At 40.5% G+C, this 22208-nt stretch overlaps 1 protein-coding gene across 3 annotated transcripts in view; it reads left to right on the top strand.

Moving 5' to 3' along the window:
* Window positions 1–22208, top strand: part of PCGF5 (polycomb group ring finger 5) — a 256321-nt gene that overhangs the window by 16897 nt on the left and 217216 nt on the right. For all 3 annotated transcript variants that reach the window (XM_053692324.1, XM_053692323.1, XM_053692322.1), the window contains one exon: window positions 19425–19664. In XM_053692324.1, coding sequence (XP_053548299.1) covers window positions 19523–19664 — 142 coding nt within the window. In that variant the 5' untranslated portion in view covers window positions 19425–19522. The remainder of the gene's footprint in view (window positions 1–19424; window positions 19665–22208) is intronic.

A 22208-nucleotide genomic window follows, 5' to 3' on the forward strand; every position in this document is an offset into this window, starting at 1 on the left:
CCACATTCTTGCCATCTCTTAAAGGGACAGTAAAGTCAAAAGTAAACTTTAATCATGCGGATAAAGCATGCAATTTTAAATATCTTTCCATTGTACTTCTATTATCTAATTTGTGTTGTTCTCTTGGTATTCTTTGTTAAAAAGCATGTATAGGTAGGCTCAGGAGCAGCAATGCACTAATGTTAGCTAGCTGGTAATTGGTGATTGCAAATATATGTCGCTTGTTATTGGCTCACTTGGTGTGTTCATTTAGTTTCCAGTAAAACATTGATCCTTTTTCAACAAAGGATGGCAAGAGAATGGAGTGAATTAGATAATTGTTTCAATTGTGTCTGGGATTGAACCTGGGACCCCTGATTCACAGCCTGTAGGTTTGTCTCTGTGCCACCAGAGGGCTTTAGCTTGTTTCGGGAGACCAGTTGCCTGCACTTGTTGCGCTCTGTAGCTCCATCTGACTTCCAGCTGTAGATAGTTACCTCATCAGCCCTGCTACTGTATGACAGCCTCACAGACCACTCCCTGTCCTGAAATTGTGGTTCTAGCAGTCTGTTAGAGCCTCTGACTTTGCCCGAGTTCCTGTTTGGTTTTTCCCTCTGGTTCCTTAATTTGGCTTGCCTCCTGACTACTCTCTTGGATATCCCTTTTTTTTTGATGAAAGATCGGACTGCTATTCTGGTATACCGAACTTGGCCTTGTCTCCTGATGGATTATCTCAGTATTTGGTGACTTATCGGACTGCTCTCAAGTATCTGACTCTTGGTTTGTCTCCTGGCTTGTCACTGCTACCTGTTATCCAGTGTCACCATCCTGCCTTCTCTGGTGATCTACTCCTGTATTTAAGTCCTGCAGATGGTGCCTGCTAAGCACTGGTATACTGTTTAAGTGCCTAGCCTTGCAGAGGGCACTTGCCAAATTCCAGTATCCAACTACTGCATCCAGGCTCTGCAGGAAGTTTCTGCCAAGTGCCAGTCTCCAGCTACTGCACTCAAGTTCTGCAGAGGGTAGATACCCTCTGCAGAACTTGAGTGCCAGTTTCCAGCTACTTCACCCAAGCTCTGCAGAGTGTGTCTGTCAAGTTCCTGTATTTAGTTCCTGTACCCTAATTCTGCAGAGGGTGTCTGTCAAGTTCCTATATTTAGTTCCTGTACCCTAGGTATATAGAGGATGTCTGTCAAGATCCTGTATACAGTTCCTGTACCCTAGCTCTGCAGAGGGTATCTGCCGAGTGCCAGTCTCCAGTTCCTGCTTCCTAGCCCTGCAGAGGGTATCTACCACATACCAGTATCCAGCTATTGTACTCAAACTCTGCAGTGGGTGTCCACCCAACTTCTGTGTCCTGTTCCAGTCTTTGGCCTCAAGTGGGCGTTCCAGTCTTCGGCCTTAAAGGGACAGTCTACCATAGAATTGTTATTGTTTTAAAAGATAGATAATCCCTTTATTACCCATTCCTCAGTTTTGCATAACCAACACAGTTATATTAATATACTTTTTACCTCTGTGATTACCTTGTATCTAGGAACCTTCTTCCAGCCCCCTGATCACATGACTGTGACTGTTTATTATCTATTGTCTTAAATTTAGCATTGTTTTGTGCTAAATCTTAAATAACCTCCTGTGTCTGAACACAGTGTTATCTATATTAGCGGTCGCCAACCAGTGGTCCGTGGACCACTGGTGGCCACGAAAAGATGTTGGTGGTCCTTGACAACATCAAGAAGGAATTGATCTCCTCTGATGGTGTCATCCCCGTCGTGCCGCTACTCCCTACAGTGCCTAGCTGGACATCAGTGAAAACCGACGGAGGAGTTAAATTACAATCTCCCTACGCACGTTGCGTAGTACTGCGCAACTTGCATAGCTAGATTGTATTTTTAACTCCTCTGGCCGGCGCGCTGCTCAGAGGAAGATGCTTCCACTCTTAAGCCAGCAGAGGAAGGTATAGTTTTGGCTTGAAATAGTGGAATTAAAATATATAGAAAAAGAAAATCTTAAAAAAAAATTCTCAGATTTTTATTTTTTTATTTTTTTTATTTAATATTAATTATTTTTCATTCTAATAATTTATTCCACCTAAATTCAAGTAATTGCCATCCAGCAGATCAGCCATATCCCACCAGTATTATAGTAATTGCCAGTAACATCAGTCGTTGTTAGCTCACATCCATATTGAGAGCTTTCTGATATAAACTTAATTTATGACTCCGATGTCTGTCTATGATCATAAGTAGTTTTGAATAATTCCTAACTGGGGAGGTAACTTGGAAGTCTTGTGGTCCTTTTAAACATTATTCATTTTTTCTCAATTTCCTCCTCTCTGTTTCCAGCTCAAAAGTTGGTACTCTCCATTCATCTGTCATTTAGAAGTTTTCTCTCAGTTCTGTCATTCAATTAGTTAATTCAAAAAATAATTTCTAAAAATTTGTAAATATATACATAATGTGAACTTATCTATGTTTATGCTAGTTATGTACAGTATGTGTGTGTATGTATAATATATATATATATATATATATATATATATATATATATATATATATATATACAGGGAGTGCAGAATTATTAGGCAAATGAGTATTTTGACCACATCATCCTCTTTATGCATGTTGTCTTACTCCAAGCTGTATAGGCTCGAAAGCCTACTACCAATTAAGCATATTAGGTGATGTGCATCTCTGTAATGAGAAGGGGTGTGGTCTAATGACATCAACACCCTATATCAGGTGTGCATAATTATTAGGCAACTTCCTTTCCTTTGGCAAAATGGGTCAAAAGAAGGACTTGACAGGCTCAGAAAAGTCAAAAATAGTGAGATATCTTGCAGAGGGATGCAGCAAAAATTGCAAAGCTTCTGAAGCGTGATCATCGAACAATCAAGCGTTTCATTCAAAATAGTCAACAGGGTCGCAAGAAGCGTGTGGAAAAACCAAGGCGCAAAATAACTGCCCATGAACTGAGAAAAGTCAAGCGTGCAGCTGCCAAGATGCCACTTGCCACCAGTTTGGCCATATTTCAGAGCTGCAACATCACTGGAGTGCCCAAAAGCACAAGGTGTGCAATACTCAGAGACATGGCCAAGGTAAGAAAGGCTGAAAGACGACCACCACTGAACAACACACACAAGCTGAAACGTCAAGACTGGGCCAAGAAATATCTCAAGACTGATTTTTCTAAGGTTTTATGGACTGATGAAATGAGAGTGAGTCTTGATGGGCCAGATGGATGGGCCCGTGGCTGGATTGGTAAAGGGCAGAGAGCTCCAGTCCGACTCAGACGCCAGCAAGGTGGAGGTGGAGTACTGGTTTGGGCTGGTATCATCAAAGATGAGCTTGTGGGGCCTTTTCGGGTTGAGGATGGAGTCAAGCTCAACTCCCAGTCCTACTGCCAGTTTCTGGAAGACACCTTCTTCAAGCAGTGGTACAGGAAGAAGTCTGCATCCTTCAAGAAAAACATGATTTTCATGCAGGACAATGCTCCATCACACGCGTCCAAGTACTCCACAGCGTGGCTGGCAAGAAAGGGTATAAAAGAAGAAAATCTAATGACATGGCCTCCTTGTTCACCTGATCTGAACCCCATTGAGAACCTGTGGTCCATCATCAAATGTGAGATTTACAAGGAGGGAAAACAGTACACCTCTCTGAACAGTGTCTGGGAGGCTGTGGTTGCTGCTGCACGCAATGTTGATGGTGAACAGATCAAAACACTGACAGAATCCATGGATGGCAGGCTTTTCAGTGTCCTTGCAAAGAAAGGTGGCTATATTGGTCACTGATTTGTTTTTGTTTTGTTTTTGAATGTCAGAAATGTATATTTGTGAATGTTGAGATGTTATTGGTTTCACTGGTAAAAATAAATAATTGAAATGGGTATATATTTGTTTTTTGTTAAGTTGCCTAATAATTATGCACAGTAATAGTCACCTGCACACACAGATATCCCCCTAAAATAGCTAAAACTAAAAACAAACTAAAAACTACTTCCAAAACTATTCAGCTTTGATATTAATGAGTTTTTTGGGTTCATTGAGAACATGGTTGTTGTTCAATAATAACATTAATCCTCAAAAATACAACTTGCCTAATAATTCTGCACTCCCTGTATATATATATATATATATATATATATATATATGACCGTACGGCCTGTATTGTTATGGTAATTTGGTACAATCTATGAATACCCTATGGGATATGCGCTGCTAGTGCGTCAGTTGTTGATTGCTGTGGGAGTGCACTTGGTCTCTAGCTCAGACGGTAACACTCGACCTGTGCGATCTTGAGGGGAGTGCTCGCGGACGTTTGTCCCTAGCTGCGATCTGATAACACAGGGCACATTGGTATTGTGCAAGTAAGAAACGGCTTGGGATTGGAGATTGGAGCTTGGAGCTTGGGATTGGAGCGCTCCTTGTGATGCGGCCATTTGAACAAATAAGGATTTGTCAGCTTTAGTCTGTCTATTTCCCATCACATAAAGAGATTGAGAGGGAGTGTGTATGCTTGACCTATGAGAGTAGGAGGTGTGTCAAGCATTGTTATGATGACAGCAGCATTAGATTACGATGTGATCGCAAGCTTGTATAAATTGCTTTTAAGGAAATTGTTTTGTGTTTTTTGCTTAGTGATACCTCACATTTAGGTGCTATGAAGGTACAGCAATAAGAAATAGCTTGGTTTTCTATTTTGATGATCCAAATAAACTTAGTATATATTTGAATGGTGACTGTAGATTTACACCTATCAATGAAGAGGGGTGGTTCCACTGAATAGTGGTTGAATCCATTTTTGAGCACTTTGAAGGGGTGAATCTTTAATATGTAGTATGTAAATTTGCATTAATATGACTTTGTAATTTAACTATTATGATCAATGGTTACTAGTACACATGAGGATTATATTAATAATGATCTTTTAGTTGTTTTTATGTTATACACATTCATAATTACACAGGATACACTATCACTTGTCCACACCTTATTTTTGGTGTGGTCTTCACTTTTGCACACGCTTACCTGTGATTGGTAGCAATACAGGGGAGGGTCTGTATGGCCTATTTAAGTTTGAGTTTTGCAGTGTTTGACTGTCAGAAGAAGGGACAGGTTTGGTCCCGAAACGTCACTATCACAATAAATTTTGTCTTTGTTGTCAGAAGTCCAGAGAGTGCTTTGAATCATTTATCTACTACATACTCCTGAGAGCACCCTGGCAGTTGTGGAGAGTTGGTGAGAGTGCAAATACTGAACTTTGCTATATTTAATACCCCATGGTATAATGCACCCACATCAAGGCTGAGCTTTGCCTATTCAGCAACTTCCCTTATTCTTTTTTGTGTCTACTGAACTGTTTATAATATGGAGGCGAATGAGGCATTAACACAGACTGAGGACAATACAGTTACACTAGGTGCCTGTGGAGGGGAGAAAGATGAAGATATACTGATGTTTACTGATGAGGACGCTGATCTCATCAGATTTGGCTCAATTGAAGAACAACAAGTGGAGGAGTCCAATCAGTCACTATACAACACCTGGGCCAAACTCAAACAGAGAGAAATAGACCTTAACTTACATGGGACGTATCTATCCGAGTATCATAAAAAACAAATGATTCCCAGAGGCTTCAGAATCAGGAATGTGCCTACAATCGGTAGATCAAATACGGAGTTTTGTATTAACTGGAGCAAAATACTTAATAAATGCTCATTTGACCTCATGCTACTGGTGATCCGGGAGGCTGGAAAACTATTAGCTGAAGTAAGAGTTGAAATAAGGGCATTTGAGAATGATCAAGCAGTTAGATTAAGAACTGATAATACCTGCGATTGGCTTAACAAGCTTACAACACAAGTGAAATTATATAAACAAGAACTCATTGCCTTTAAAAATCGCAAATTACAAACTGTAAATCTTGATTATACACACAAAAGTGTCTATCGTTGGATGCTGGCACCCGAGGAGAGAAAGCTGTTTAGACCCAGACGGGAAAGACGCCATACTAAAAGAAACCTTAATACGGTTGATACAAGCTCGGGTGACAGTGCTGAATTAGAAAGTGAAAGTGACACTGGAACACCTATCTCTACCGGTATTACTACCAGATCCCGTGGGCAACAACAGTGGGAACACCCACGTGAAGAAGTATCGACCAGGCCCCCACTAGCCTCATATTCCCAGACATCGTCTCGTTTTTTAGGAAGAGGCCCCGGCCGCACACGAGAAGGGGGGGGGCATATCCCGCCGGTCGTCCACCCGGAGGAGATAATTAACAATGTCTTTAATATTAGCTCCAGGGAGTTAACTGCAGGTGAAGTGTCACTATTGAATAAGGGACTCTCCTTTGTGCCATACACCAAGATGAACACGTTTAACACACTGGTGGACATTCAAAAATTTGGCAGACAATTACGCCTAAAGGAACATTTCGGCACCACAAGTGAGAGCAACCATCACTTTAGAACCGCGGGTTCCTTTGATCCAAACTCCAGCAATGCATCAATTACCACCTATACCAAATATCTTATGAATTTGACAGAAGAAACGAGGAGCACATCCAGACATTTTGATAATCTCTCCAAGGAGGAGAGGTTGGCTTTGAAGACCCTGGGAGATGATTCTACCATTATGATTCGCCCGGCCGACAAAGGTGGGGCTGTCGTAATAATGAATACAACTGACTATAAGGATGAGGTTATTCGCCAACTTTCGGATGAAACAACATATAAGAAGCTTGATAGAGATCCGACATTAGCTCTAAAACGTGAGATTGACAACAAGATTATGATATGGACGCAAGAAGGGTCTATTACAGAACAGGAAGCAAGATTCTTACGAAAGGATTTTCCTATTATACCCATCATATATATACTCCCCAAGATCCATAAAGATCCTGTACACCCCCCTGGGAGACCTATCGTGTCCGCAAGGGGGTCCCTTCTACAGTCTCTGGCTATATTTGTGGATCATTTTCTACAACCTTTAGTGAAAAGAATGAGATCCTTCATTCAGGATTCTACAACATTCATACAAAATATCATCTCTTTGAAAGATATTAGTGAAACTGATCTACTTGTTACCATGGATGTCTCAAGTCTATACACGGTCATTCCCCACTCCGCAGGAATAACAGCAGTAGCAAAAGCATTAAGGCGAATGCCCTTTGTTGGCCCACCAGAGCATATCCTGATTGACCTCCTTTCTATGTGCCTTGAAAAGAACTACTTTAGATTCAACAACACCTTCTACCTACAAATTGCAGGAACAGCGATGGGATCGAATGTGGCCCCATCGCTGGCGAATCTATTTATGGAGGAGTATGAAACAACTTTGATGAACGTCTATGAAAATCCATCAATCTATTTTTATTGTAGGTATATAGACGATCTGTTCCTTGTCTGGAGAGGGGACGAAGAATCTTTGAGTCAATGGATACAAACACTTAATACCATGGAAAGTACCATCAGGTTCCAGTATGTGGCCAATAAAGATACTGTTGATTATTTGGACGTAAGAGTATTCAAGAAGAATGGCGCACTTGGAACTACACTGTACAGAAAGAGTACGGATCGGAATACTGTACTACATGCCAGAAGCTGTCACCAACCTTCACTCATCAAGAATATACCTAAAGCCCAATATCAGAGGGTCAGGAGAAATAATACTGATGGTGATTTATGTCGTCTCCAGTTGACAGAGATGACGGAGAGATTCACACAAAGAGGATATAAGAAGAAAGAACTACTAGCCATCTGTGATGGTACCAACCAGGTGGAGGTTAAGGCCACTAGGAGTGAGGCTGAAAAACAGATGACCTTCGTCACAACTTATTCACCAGATCAGTATCTGATCCTGAGAGCCATTAAAGATGAGTGGAAGATTATTGAAACAGATAGTAACTTACCATTCAAGCAGTGGAGGGCACCAAGATTATCTTACAGAAGAGGGCGAAGTTTACGAGACCGCCTTATGAAAACGGATATTTCCCCAATTATGGAAAAGCAATCATGGCTTAAGAAGAAAAATGGGTGCTTTAAGTGTTTAAGTTGCATCACATGTAACAGTATGCACACTGGAAATATGTTTCAACACCCTGAAAAAAAGAAAAAGTATAAGATCAACTGGTTCCTAACATGTACTACTACACATATTATATACCTCCTCAATTGCCCATGTGGGAAATTTTATATTGGGAAATCTACTGATGATGCCAGAACTCGAATGGTGAACCACCGTTCAAGTATTAGAGCTGCACTTGACAGTGGAAAATCCGGACAACCAGTGGCACGACATTTTCTTGACAGTAACCACTCAGTCACTGATCTCAGGTTTCGCCTGATCGATCACGTGCCACCACTGAGACGGGGAGGTAATAGAGCGAAGATTCTGCTCCAAAAGGAGGCTCGCTGGATTCATGAATTGGGTACATTGGTGCCCAGAGGCCTCAATATACAATCTGGTTGGCAAGCATTCTTGGGCTAGTACATGGATCCAACTACCAAATGAGAGTCCTGATTTATTTTATATATGTTTAGGAGTGAAAATAATGTCCTAGTCGTTTGTTGCCTCTTATTTAATAATATTTAACTTTTAGCTTTATCCATTTAGTTTATTATCAGCCATTGGGGCCATGTATGCATGGTTTATCCCATTGTTTTGGCAGTTTACAGTAGACACTTGCGCTTTTATTTTAATTTTAATTTTGTATGTGTAATGTTAGCTTTTCCTATTTTTCATTTCACCATATAACACGGGATATTTTACACCACACCACCTTTGTTCACACTTTCATATTGAGTAGAGCCTGATCAGCTCGATATATTAGATTCACTCTCTTGTAGTGCTCAATTGTGGATCTGGGACTTGGTTTGACCAATGTATTGATGGTTTGCCCCCTCATACAAATGGCTTCTCTTAGATTGGATTGTCACATATATTTTTGAATTGTCTCTAGGCCTGGAACATCCATTTGGGAATGGATCTACATAGGCTGAATAGTATTTGTAATGAAGCTGTATTTACCTATAGTCTTACATTCTGCATCTTTATTAATTTTTAGGTGTTTGTAATTTTCGGGTGCTTATATCTATTATTATATATATTTTTTTGGCGCTTATATATTTGTTTGATATTACCCATCACTGTTCTAATGACGAGGTCCGTCTTAGACTATAAAGATTTGGGTATGATAGAGTATACATACATATGTATGCTGGTCTGGTTGTAGTTAATATGTAACATATGGGAACTACACAATCTAATATGAGGCATGTAGTTGAGTAGAGGATGTGGCTGAGTATAATCACTGCGACGAAGCTGGGACGTCACTTTGTACCTCTGATCTTTGTAGTAGTAGCTAATATGCAAAATATGGGAACTACACATCCTAACAGAAAGTTTTTTATTTGAGCATAAGACATATGATGCTGAGACATCATTTGTGTACTTCTGTCTATTATGGGGGTGTGGTGCCCGTGACCACTAAGATAGGAGTTTATGCTGAAGGATACCAGTGTTACTATATATCATTTGCCTTTGGGACTATCAGTGTGACTGAGACTACTTGCTATTCAGATTTGACATGGGGGTGTGAGGCGCTTAAATTATTAGGATAGGTGATGACGGTTTATTCAAGCTCACATTATGGTTACATATACGTTGTACAAGCACTTAATATTTGGGTCTTGATGAATAACCTAGGGATTTGATCTATTGAGGGTTTGGTTGTCTTTATTCGGCGACACTACAGCTTGCGATTGTGGTGATAAGCGATGATGGCTATTGACCTATGAGAACGTGAGGGGTGTGGCTTCAGGTGTCAGGATGACAGTTGCCTTTAGCTGCGATCTGACCGTACGGCCTGTATTGTTATGGTAATTTGGTACAATCTATGAATACCCTATGGGATATGCGCTGCTAGTGCGTCAGTTGTTGATTGCTGTGGGAGTGCACTTGGTCTCTAGCTCAGACGGTAACACTCGACCTGTGCGATCTTGAGGGGAGTGCTCGCGGACGTTTGTCCCTAGCTGCGATCTGATAACACAGGGCACATTGGTATTGTGCAAGTAAGAAACGGCTTGGGATTGGAGCGCTCCTTGTGATGCGGCCATTTGAACAAATAAGGATTTGTCAGCTTTAGTCTGTCTATTTCCCATCACATAAAGAGATTGAGAGGGAGTGTGTATGCTTGACCTATGAGAGTAGGAGGTGTGTCAAGCATTGTTATGATGACAGCAGCATTAGATTACGATGTGATCGCAAGCTTGTATAAATTGCTTTTAAGGAAATTGTTTTGTGTTTTTTGCTTAGTGATACCTCACATTTAGGTGCTATGAAGGTACAGCAATAAGAAATAGCTTGGTTTTCTATTTTGATGATCCAAATAAACTTAGTATATATTTGAATGGTGACTGTAGATTTACACCTATCAATGAAGAGGGGTGGTTCCACTGAATAGTGGTTGAATCCATTTTTGAGCACTTTGAAGGGGTGAATCTTTAATATGTAGTATGTAAATTTGCATTAATATGACTTTGTAATTTAACTATTATGATCAATGGTTACTAGTACACATGAGGATTATATTAATAATGATCTTTTAGTTGTTTTTATGTTATACACATTCATAATTACACAAGATACACTATCACTTGTCCACACCTTATTTTTGGTGTGGTCTTCACTTTTGCACACGCTTACCTGTGATTGGTAGCAATACAGGGGAGGGTCTGTATGGCCTATTTAAGTTTGAGTTTTGCAGTGTTTGACTGTCAGAAGAAGGGACAGGTTTGGTCCCGAAACGTCACTATCACAATAAATTTTGTCTTTGTTGTCAGAAGTCCAGAGAGTGCTTTGAATCATTTATCTACTACATACTCCTGAGAGCACCCTGGCAGTTGTGGAGAGTTGGTGAGAGTGCAAATACTGAACTTTGCTATATATATATATATATATATATATATATATATATATATATATATATATATATATATATATATATATATATATATATATATATATATATATATATATATATATATATATATATATATATATATATATATATATATATATATATATACATATATATATATATATATATATATATATATATATATTGATTGGAGTAGCCGTGTTAGTCCAGAGATTTAGATATCAAAATAACAAGAGTATTGCATTGAGCAATGATACTTTTTTTGTTGGACTAACTATACATTTATAAGTTGACAAGCTTTCGGAAGAGTTCCTTCCTTTATCAAGTCTAAAGCAATACAGTATTGAGTATTGCTTTAGACCTGATAAAGGAAGGAACTCTTCCGAAAGCTTGTCAACTTATAAATGTATAGTTAGTCCAACAAAAAAAGTATCATTGCTCAATGCAATACTCTTGTTATTTTGAGATATATATATATATATATATATTTATATATTTTATATACATACACATTATAGAGGTTTGTTCCTTTTTTAAAAAATTCATGTTACTGGTCCATGGGATTCAAAATTATGAGTTTAGTGGTCCCTGAGGTCCGAAAGGTTGGCGACCCCTGATCTAAATCACAATGATAGTATATCACAGTTGAACACAAAGATACTTACAAATGCTGCAGTACTGATATGTTCTGAATCAAGCAGACTGAGCTCTCTCATTGGCTCAGCTCACTAGGTCACCCTTTATAAGTTACCTTCAAATACTCCCATAATTGTCCTGTTGTTTACTTCTTACTTACACCAAACACCAGTCAGTCTTCATCACTTACCATTCTCTCCTGCAAGACTTCTCTAATACTGCAGCTTTCCTAGGAGCATTATCTTTAAGATTCTACAGTTTTTAAAATTTGTAATTCTTCATATTTCACAGATTTCGGGACTAACCATTTAATCAATTATCTCCTTCTGCCTCCACATATCACCACTATCCATACATTTTAGTCTCAGTAGCAAACATGTCTGCATTGACTTTTATACACTTTGTTTTTAGGTACTGTGCAGTGATGCAGAATATGGTGATATATTAAAATCTTATGATAATAATTTTACCAGAAATCCACAAACAGTTTTGTGATATTAAAATATGAGATTGACCATGTAGACTATTGTTTCTCAAGCACAGTCCTCTAGTACCCTTAACAGGCCAGATTTTCATGATATCTGAACTAGAGCACAGGTGAAATAATATGGTGTCTGGCAATTTATATCAATTGTTCAAACCCTGAATTAGAATTTTCATATATCTTTAGTAATTACATTTCTTTCACTGCCACATCATGAACTATGTTTTACATTCTGCTCAATGTTTGTATTTATAACTAAATAACCATGAAAAGGCCATTTTTTTTTAAAAAAAATTTGGGGGGGGGGGGTAGGCTGTTTTTTATCTCATAGGGCAGCATTATTTTGTTAACATTCCGGCAATGGAATATATTCTGTTACACTTTCAAAAAGCATGTTACATGTTTTTCTTTATTGTGCTCATTATTTCTCCAACATAGGTGTGTCCGGTCCACGGCGTCATCCTTACTTGTGGGATATTCTCTTCCCCAACAGGAAATGGCAAAGAGCCCAGCAAAGCTGGTCACATGATCCCTCCTAGGCTCCGCCTACCCCAGTCATTCTCTTTGCCGTTGCACAGGCAACATCTCCACGGAGATGGCTAAGAGTTTTTTGGGTTTAAATGTAGTTTTTATTCTTCAATCAAGAGTTTGTTATTTTAAAATAGTGCTGGTATGTACTATTTACTCTGAAACAGAAAAGAGATGAAGATTTCTGTTTGTAAGAGGAAAATGATTTTAGCAACCGTTACTAAAATCGATGGCTGTTTCCACACAGGACTGTTGAGATGAATTAACTTCAGTTGGGGGAAACAGTGGGCAGACTTTTGCTGCTTGAGGTATGACACATTTCTAACAAGACTTGGTAATGCTGGAAGCTGTCATTTTCCCTATGGGAACCGGTAAGCCATTTTCTTAGTTTAGTATAAGAATAAAGGGCTTCACAAGGGCTTTAAAGACTGGTAGACATTTTTCTGGGCTAAAACGATTACTTTATAAGTATATTTAGTGGATTATAACTATAAATAGTTCTTTTAATCTTGGGGATGTATTAAAAAAAACGGCAGGCACTGTATTGGACACCTTTTTCACTGGGGGCCTTTTCTAGTAATAGGCAGAGCCTCATTTTCGCGCCACTAATGCGCAGTTGTTTTTGGAAAGCAAGGCATGCAGATGCATGTGTGAGGAGCTAAGAACCACTGAAAAAGCTTATTGAAGGCGTCATTTGGTATCGTATTCCCCTCTGGGCTTGGTTGGGTCTCAGCAAAGCAGATACCAGGGACTGTATAGGGGTTAAATGTAAAAACGGCTCCGGTTCCGTTATTTTAAGAGTTAAAGCTTTCAAATTTGGTGTGCAATACTTTTAAGGCTTTAAGACACTGTGGTGAAATTTTGGTGAATTTTGAACAATTCCTTCATACTTTTTCACATATTCAGTAATAAAGTGTGTTCAGTTTAAAATTTAAAGTGACAGTAACGGTTTTATTTTAAAACGTTTTTTGTGCTTTGTTATCAAGTTTATGCCTGTTAACATGTCTGAACCATCAGATAGACGATGTTCTGTATGTTTGGAAGCCAAGGTTCCTCCCCATTTAAATATATGTGATGAATGTGACATAAAACAAAGTAGGGACAATGATGCCACTGATAATGATGTTGCCCAAGATAATTCCTCAAGCGAGGGGAGTAAGCATGGTACTGCATCATCCCCTTCTGTGTCTACACCAGTCTTGCCCACACAAGAGGCCCCTAGTACATCTAGTGCGCCAATCCTTCTTACTATGCAACAATTAACGGCTGTAATGGATAATTCTATTAAAAACATTTTGTCCAAAATGCCCACTTATCAGAGAAAGCGCGATTGCTCTGTTTTAGATACTGAAGAGCATGAGGACGCTGATGATAATGGTTCTGACATACCCTCACACCAATCTGAAGGGGCCAGGAGGGAGGTTTTGTCTGAGGGAGAAATTTCAGATTCAGGAAAAATTTCTCAACAAGCTGAACCTGATGTTATTACTTTTAAATTTAAATTAGAACATCTCCGCGCTCTGCTTAAGGAGGTGTTATCTACTCTGGATGATTGTGACAATTTGGTCATTCCAGAGAAACTATGTAAGATGGACAAGTTCCTAGAGGTCCCGGTGCCCCCCGATGCTTTTCCTATACCCAAGCGGGTGGCGGACATTATAAATAAGGAGTGGGAAAGGCCCGGCATACCTTTTGTTCCTCCCCCTATATTTAAGAAATTATTTCCTATGGTCGACCCCAGAAAGGACTTATGGCAGACAGTCCCCAAGGTCGAGGGGGCGGTTTCTACTCTAAACAAACGCACTACTATCCCTATAGAAGATAGTTGTGCCTTCAAAGATCCTATGGATAAAAAATTAGAGGGTTTGCTTAAAAAGATGTTTGTTCAGCAAGGTTACCTTCTACAACCAATTTCATGCATTGTTCCTGTCACTACAGCAGCGTGTTTCTGGTTCGAAGAACTAGAAAAGTCGCTCAATAAAGAATCTTCGTATGAGGAGGTTATGGACAGAGTTCAAGCACTTAAATTGGCTAACTCTTTTATCTTAGACGCCACTTTGCAATTAGCTAGATTAGCGGCGAAAAATTCAGGTTTTGCTATTGTGGCGCGCAGAGCGCTTTGGCTAAAGTCTTGGTCAGCGGATGTGTCCTCCAAGAACAAATTGCTTAACATCCCTTTCAAGGGTAAAACGCTGTTTGGCCCTGACTTGAAAGAGATTATTTCAGACATCACTGGGGGAAAGGGCCACGCCCTTCCTCAGGATAGGTCTTTTAAGGCTAAAAATAAGCCAAATTTTCGTCCCTTTCGCAGAAACGGACCAGCCTCAAATTCTACACCCTCTAAACAAGAGGGTAATAGTTCTCAAACCAAACCAGCCTGGAGACCGATGCAAGGCTGGAACAAGGGTAAGCAGGCCAAGAAACCTGCCACTGCTACTAAAACAGCATGAAGTGTTGGCCCCCGATCCGGGACCGGATCTGGTGGGGGGCAGACTCTCTCTCTTTGCTCAGGCTTGGGCAAGAGATGTTCAGGATCCTTGGGCGCTAGAAATAGTTTCTCAAGGTTATCTCCTGGAATTCAAGGAACTACCCCCAAGGGGGAGGTTCCACAGGTCTCAATTGTCTTCAAACCAAATAAAAAGACAGGCATTCTTACATTGTGTAGAAGACCTGTTAAGAATGGGAGTGATTCATCCTGTTCCATTAGGAGAACAAGGGATGGGGTTTTACTCCAATCTGTTCATAGTTCCCAAAAAGAAGGAATATTCAGACCGATTTTAGATCTCAAGATTCTAAACAAATTTCTCAGGGTTCCATCGTTCAAAATGGAAACCATTCGAACAATTCTTCCTACCATCCAGGAAGGTCAATTCATGACCACGGTGGATTTAAAGGATGCGTATCTACATATTCCTATCCACAAGGAACATCATCGGTTCCTAAGGTTCGCCTTTCTGGACAAGCATTACCAGTTTGTGGCACTTCCATTCGGATTAGCCACTGCTCCAAGGATTTTCACAAAGGTACTAGGGTCCCTTCTAGCGGTGCTAAGACCAAGGGGCATTGCAGTAGTACCTTACTTGGACGACATACTGATTCAAGCGTCGTCTCTGTCAAAAGCAAAGGCTCATACGGACATTGTCCTAGCCTTTCTCAGATCTCACGGGCGGAAAGTGAACATAGAAAAAAGTTCTCTGTCCCCGTCAACAAGAGTTCCCTTCTTGGGAACAATAATAGACTCCTTAGAAATGAAGATTTTTCTGACAGAGGCCAGAAAATCAAAACTTCTAAGCTCTTGTCAAGTACTTCATTCTGTTCTTCTTCCTTCCATAGCGCAGTGCATGGAAGTAATAGGTTTGATGGTTGCGGCAATGGACATAGTTCCTTTTGCACGAATTCATCTAAGACCATTACAACTGTGCATGCTCAGACAGTGGAATGGGGATTATACAGACTTGTCTCCGACGATCCAAGTAGATCAAAGAACCAGAGATTCACTCCGTTGGTGGCTGAACCTGGACAACCTGTCACAGGGAATGAGCTTCCGCAGACCAGAGTGGGTCATTGTCACGACCGATGCCAGTCTGGTGGGCTGGGGCGCGGTCTGGGAACCCCTGAAAGCTCAGGGTCTATGGTCTCGGGAAGAATCTCTTCTCCCGATAAACATTCTGGAACTGAGAGCGATATTCAATGCTCTCAAAGCTTGGCCTCAACTAGCAAAGGCCAAATTCATAAGATTTCAATCAGACAACATGACGACTGTTGCATATATCAACCATCAGGGGGGAACAAGGAGTTCCCTGGCGATGGAGGAAGTGACCAAAATAATTCAATGGGCGGAGAATCACTCCTGCCACTTGTCTGCAATCCACATCCCAGGAGTGGAAAATTGGGAAGCGGCTTTTCTGAGTCGTCAGACTTTCCATCCGGGGGAGTGGGAACTCCATCCGGAAATCTTTGCCCAAATAACTCAGTTATGGGGCATTCCAGACATGGACCTGATGGCGTCTCGTCAGAACTTCAAGGTTCCTTGCTACGGGTCCAGATCCAGGGATCCCAAGGCGACTCTAGTAGATGCACTGATAGCGCCTTGGACCTTCAACCTAGCTTATGTATTCCCACCGTTTCCTCTCATTCCCAGGCTGGTAGCCAGGATCAATCAGGAGAGGGCTTCGGTGATCTTGATAGACCTGGTGAATATGTCATCGGCTCCACCATGGAAGCTACCTTTGAGACAGGACCTTCTTGTTCAAGGTCCATTCGAACATCCGAATCTGGCTTCACTCCAACTGACGGCTTGGAGATTGAACGCTTGATTTTATCAAAGCGTGGGTTTTCAGATTCTGTCATTGATACTCTTGTCCAGGCTAGAAAGCCTGTAACTAGGAAAATTTACCATAAAATATGGAAAAAATATATCTGTTGGTGTGAATCTAAAGGATTCCCATGGAACAAGATAAAAATTCCTAGGATTCTATCCTTTCTACAAGAGGGTTTGGAGAAAGGATTATCTGCAAGTTCTTTGAAGGGACAGATTTCTGCTTTATCTGTTTTACTTAACAAAAAGCTGGCGGCTGTGCCAGATGTTCAAGCTTTTGTTCAGGCTCTGGTTAGAATCAAGCCTGTTTACAAACCTTTGACTCCTCCTTGGAGTCTCAATTTAGTTCTTTCAGTTCTTCAAGGGGTTCCGTTTGAACCCTTACATTCCGTAGATATTAAGTTCCTCCTTATCTGGTGTTCCATGCAGATAAGGTGGTTTTGCGTACTAAACCTAGTTTTCTTCCGAAAGTTGTTTCTAACAAAAACATTAACCAGGAGATAGTTGTGCCTTCTTTGTGTCCGAATCCAGTTTCAAAGAAGGAACGTTTGTTACACAATTTGGATGTAGTTCGGGCTCTAAAATTCTATTTAGAGGCTACAAAGGACTTCAGACAAACATCTTCTTTGTTTGTTGTTTATTCTGGTAAAAGGAGAGGTCAAAAAGCAACTTCTACCTCTCTCTCTTTTTGGCTTAAAAGCATCATCCGATTGGCTTATGAGACTGCCGGACGGCAGCCTCCTGAAAGAATCACAGCTCACTCCACTAGGGCTGTGGCTTCCACATGGGCCTTCAAGAACGAGGCTTCTGTTGATCAGATATGTAAGGCAGCGACTTGGTCTTCACTGCACACTTTTACCAAATTTGACAAATTTGATACTTTTGCTTCTTCTGAGGCTATTTTTGGGAGAAAGGTTTTGCAAGCCGTGGTGCCTTCCATCTAGGTGACCTGATTTGCTCCCTCCCATCATCCGTGTCCTAAAGCTTTGGTATTGGTTCCCACAAGTAAGGATGACGCCGTGGACCGGACACACCTATGTTGGAGAAAACAGAATTTATGTTTACCTGATAAATTACTTTCTCCAACGGTGTGTCCGGTCCACGGCCCGCCCTGGTTTTTTTAATCAGGTCTGATGAATTATTTTCTCTAACTACAGTCACCACGGTATCATATGATTTCTCCTATGCATATTCCTCCTTTACGTCGGTCGAATGACTGGGGTAGGCGGAGCCTAGGAGGGATCATGTGACCAGCTTTGCTGGGCTCTTTGCCATTTCCTGTTGGGGAAGAGAATATCCCACAAGTAAGGATGACGCCGTGGACCGGACACACCGTTGGAGAAAGTAATTTATCAGGTAAGCATAAATTCTGTTTTTTGTATTTTAGTAAACAAGCACCTTGTCATATATTTCTTTTTTCATTTGGGTTTTATTAAAGTGTAAATTAGCTGTGTTTGCATATTTGAATAATACCTTACCCAAGAAAATTAACCGCTAACATATTTCTTAAATTTATTAAGTAGAAATATATTAGATTAATGATTTAATCCATATAGTTTCCTTCTCCTTCCTCCATCCCCTTACATTTCTGCCCCCTTAACATTTAGTTTGTTACATAGAGAGCTGCCCCACATGCTCTCTATGTAGGGAGAAATGTGCGCCTAAAAGAAAGTAAAAGGCTTTTCGATTCACTCAAATTAGAAGTCCTGCTAAGAGAGCATGAATACCCCTTTGTAACAAGCACTTAAAATTTGAGTTGTATACAAAAGACTAACTCCGACTATCACTGATGTAAGCAGGGATTTCCCTTCAGAGACGATTATGTGCAACATGAACGTGAGGCAGATAGATATTATAGCACCTGCACAGGGTTGTTGTTTTTTCCCTTGTAGTGCCGTACGGCACACATTGCAATTAGACATTTATAAATATGTCACATAAAAAAAAAAAAGAGTGGATTTGTAAAGGGCGGATAGAGCTGCACAAATTTAGGGGTAAATTTATCAAATACGCTGTCGGCATTTATCGTTGCACAAGCATTTCTAGTGAACTGCTTGTGCAATGCCGCCCCCGCTAGCAGAGGGTGTCAATCATCCCGATCGGATCAGGATGATCGCAGTCCGCCTCCTCAGAGGTGGCGGGTGAGTTAAGGAGCAGCTGTCTTACGACCGCTGCTTCTTACGTTTCCGGAGAGCCAGAAACTTCAGGGGTAGATTGCAGCATCCACTGCTTGATAAATCTACCACATAGAGTCAAGATAAGTAATATTTTTAGTATTGGGCAAAAAATAAATAAAAAAAAATCATAAATGAAACTCATATTTAAATGTAGCGATAGTTTAAATGCTGGTTAGCAGCTTCTGCAAATATACCATCACTTTAAAGGCAGATATATAGATTTTATGTATGCATGGAAAAAGCTTTTTATGATTATTTTGTTGTTGTTATGTGCAACTACCATATTTTTGTTACCTCTGCTCTTTTACATTATGATTTTATGACTGAAACATTTTCTTTTTTTCTTTCTTTGCACCCAGGTATAACAGAAATTGAGAAGGGTTGTGCAGAAAACCAGCAAAATGTGAGAAATAAAAGAAAAATTACGTCCTACATTCTTCCATTGCTGCCAGTATTCATGGCATATCTGTTTTCGGGCAACCAGTCAATGGCAACCCAGAGAAGGCATATTGTAAAAGAATTCAATCCTCATATCACCTGCTACATCTGCAAAGGTTACCTTATCAAACCGACTACAGTCACAGAGTGCCTCCATACCTGTAAGTTGAGTCTACAAATATAAAGGTTTTTTAAGCAACAAGTTTGTTTCTAAGAATATTTTCACAACAAGCAGTATTTCAGTAGATTGTAATGTTAGATTCTATATTGGTAAAAGTTTAGTGATTATGGGGCCGATTTACCAAATGGTCAATCGGCCCCAATGCTTCTAATTCCGCACGCGCCATCAGGCTCGCCGGAATCAGGAATTAAGAAGCAGCGATCTTAAGATCGTTGCTCCTTTACTCGTCCACCTGCTCTGAGGCTGTGGACATCAATCCGCCCGATCGTGTACGATCGGGTTGATTGACACCCGGGTTGATTGGCTGCGAATCTGCAGGGGGCTGCATTGCACAAGCAGTTCACCAGAACTGCTTGTGCAATGTTAAATGCCGATAGAGTATGCTGTCGGCATTCAGCGATGTCTGGCGGACATGATCCGCTACAGCGGATCATGTCCGCCAGACATTGATAAATCGGCCCCTTAGACTTTACTGCTTACAAGAAAATAATTTAGATTTTTTTTAACCTTTTTTGTGTTCCTAATGTAATGACATCAAAACATTTAGCTAAAATCAAAATGTTATGCATAGAAAATAAAAAGCTCTTTCTACTCTTTTGAAAATAAATGTTGTTTCTCTTGTAAGATGTATCGAGTCCACGGATTCATCCTTTACTTGTGGGATATTCTCCTTCCCAACAGGTAGTGGCAAAGAGAGCACACAGCAGAGCTGTCCATATAGCTCCCCCTCTAGCTCCACCCCCCAGTCATTCTATTTACCGGCTCCAAGCAATCGGAAGGGTAAAGTGAATGTGGTGTTAGAAATGTAGTTTTTATTTTCTACAAGCAAAAGATTGTTATTTTAAATGGTGCCGGTGTGTACTATTTACTCTCTAGCAGAAAGGAGATGAAAATTTCTGCAGGGAGGAAGATGATTTTAGCATGTTGTAACTAAAATCCACTGCTGTTCCCACAAAGGACTGAGGAGTACAAGAAAACTTCAGTTGGGGGGAACGGTTTGCAGGTTAGGCTGCAAAAAGGTATGTTCAGTCATTTATTTCTAGACAAGACTGCGATAATGCTAGAAAGGACTGATAATATCCCCATGAGGGAAGGGTAAGCTGTATTCAGAAACTAAGTATGGAATTTTAAGCTTACATAACAGGGCTAGTTTATGCTGGTTGACACTACTTTCATGGCAAACGGTTTTTATTGAAAATTTCATTTGTTTGAGACACTTTGAGGGTTACTTTGGGTTTCTTTCAGGGGTTGTTACCCACATGGCTATTATTCAAACACTTGGGAGTGTTTCTTTAGGCCTCACAAGCACCGTAGTGAGGTGGGAGGGGCCTAATTTTGCGCCTCAGATGCGCAGTTATATTTGACTAGAAGTTCAGGCTGCTTCAAATGGAAGGTCCGGCTGCAGTTTGAGGGCCTATAAGAAGTTTTTTTCCCCACAAAGGCCACAGCAGAGCTGTGGCAGGGTGATGAACGGTTTTTTTGGCTTACTGTCGATCCGGTTTTGGCATTAAGGGGTTAATCGTTTTTATTGCTAGTGTTGCAATCTTACTAATGCTTTAGGTACATACTGTAAAAATTTTCTCTTGAAGGCACAGTAACGTTTTTTTCAAAGTGTGTTTTTACTTGATTAAAGTGATTTCCAAGCCTGTTTGTTTTAATACTAGTCTGTTAAACATGTCTGACACCAAGGAAAATCCTTGTTCAATGTGTTTAGAAGCCATGGTGGAACCCCCCCTCAGAATGTGTCCCACTTGTACTGATATGTCTATACACTTTAAAGAACATATTGTTGCACTTAAAAATGTGGCCCAAGATGATTCTCAGACAGAAGGTAACGAGGTTAGCCCGTCAACCTCTCCCCAAGTGTCACAACCAGTTATGCCCGCTCAAGCGACGCCTAGCACCTCTAGTGCGTCTAACTCTTTTACCTTGCAAGACTTGGCGGCAGTTATGAATAATACTCTCTCAGTGTTTTTATCTAAACTGCCCGTGTTACCTGCAAAGCGTGATAGCTCTGTTTTAAGAACAGATTCTGAGCATTCTGATGCTTTAGTAGCCGTATCAGATATACCCTCACAACGCTCTGAAATGGGGGCGAGGGATGTGCTGTCTGAGGGAGAAATTTCCGATTCAGGAAAGGTTTCTCCTCAGACAGATTCAGATACGTTGGCTTTTAAATTTAAACTAGAACACCTCCGCTTATTGCTCAGGGAGGTATTAGTTACTCTGGATGACTGCGACCCTATGGTGGTTCCAGAGAAATTGTGTAAAATGGACAAGTATCTAGAAGTTCCTGTTTACACTGATGTGTTCCCGGTCCCTAAGAGGATTGCGGATATCGTTACTAGGGAGTGGGATAGACCAGGTATTCCCTTTGTTCCCCCTCCTGTTTTTAAGAAAATTTTCCCCATATCTGACCCCATGCGGGACTCGTGGCAGACGGTCTCTAAGGTGGAGGGGGCTATTTCTTCACTTGCTAAACGCACAACCATACCAATTGAAGACAGTTGTGTTTTTAAAGACC

The sequence above is a fragment of the Bombina bombina genome, chromosome 9, assembly GCF_027579735.1.
Source record: "Bombina bombina isolate aBomBom1 chromosome 9, aBomBom1.pri, whole genome shotgun sequence".
Lineage (NCBI taxonomy): Eukaryota > Metazoa > Chordata > Amphibia > Anura > Bombinatoridae > Bombina > Bombina bombina.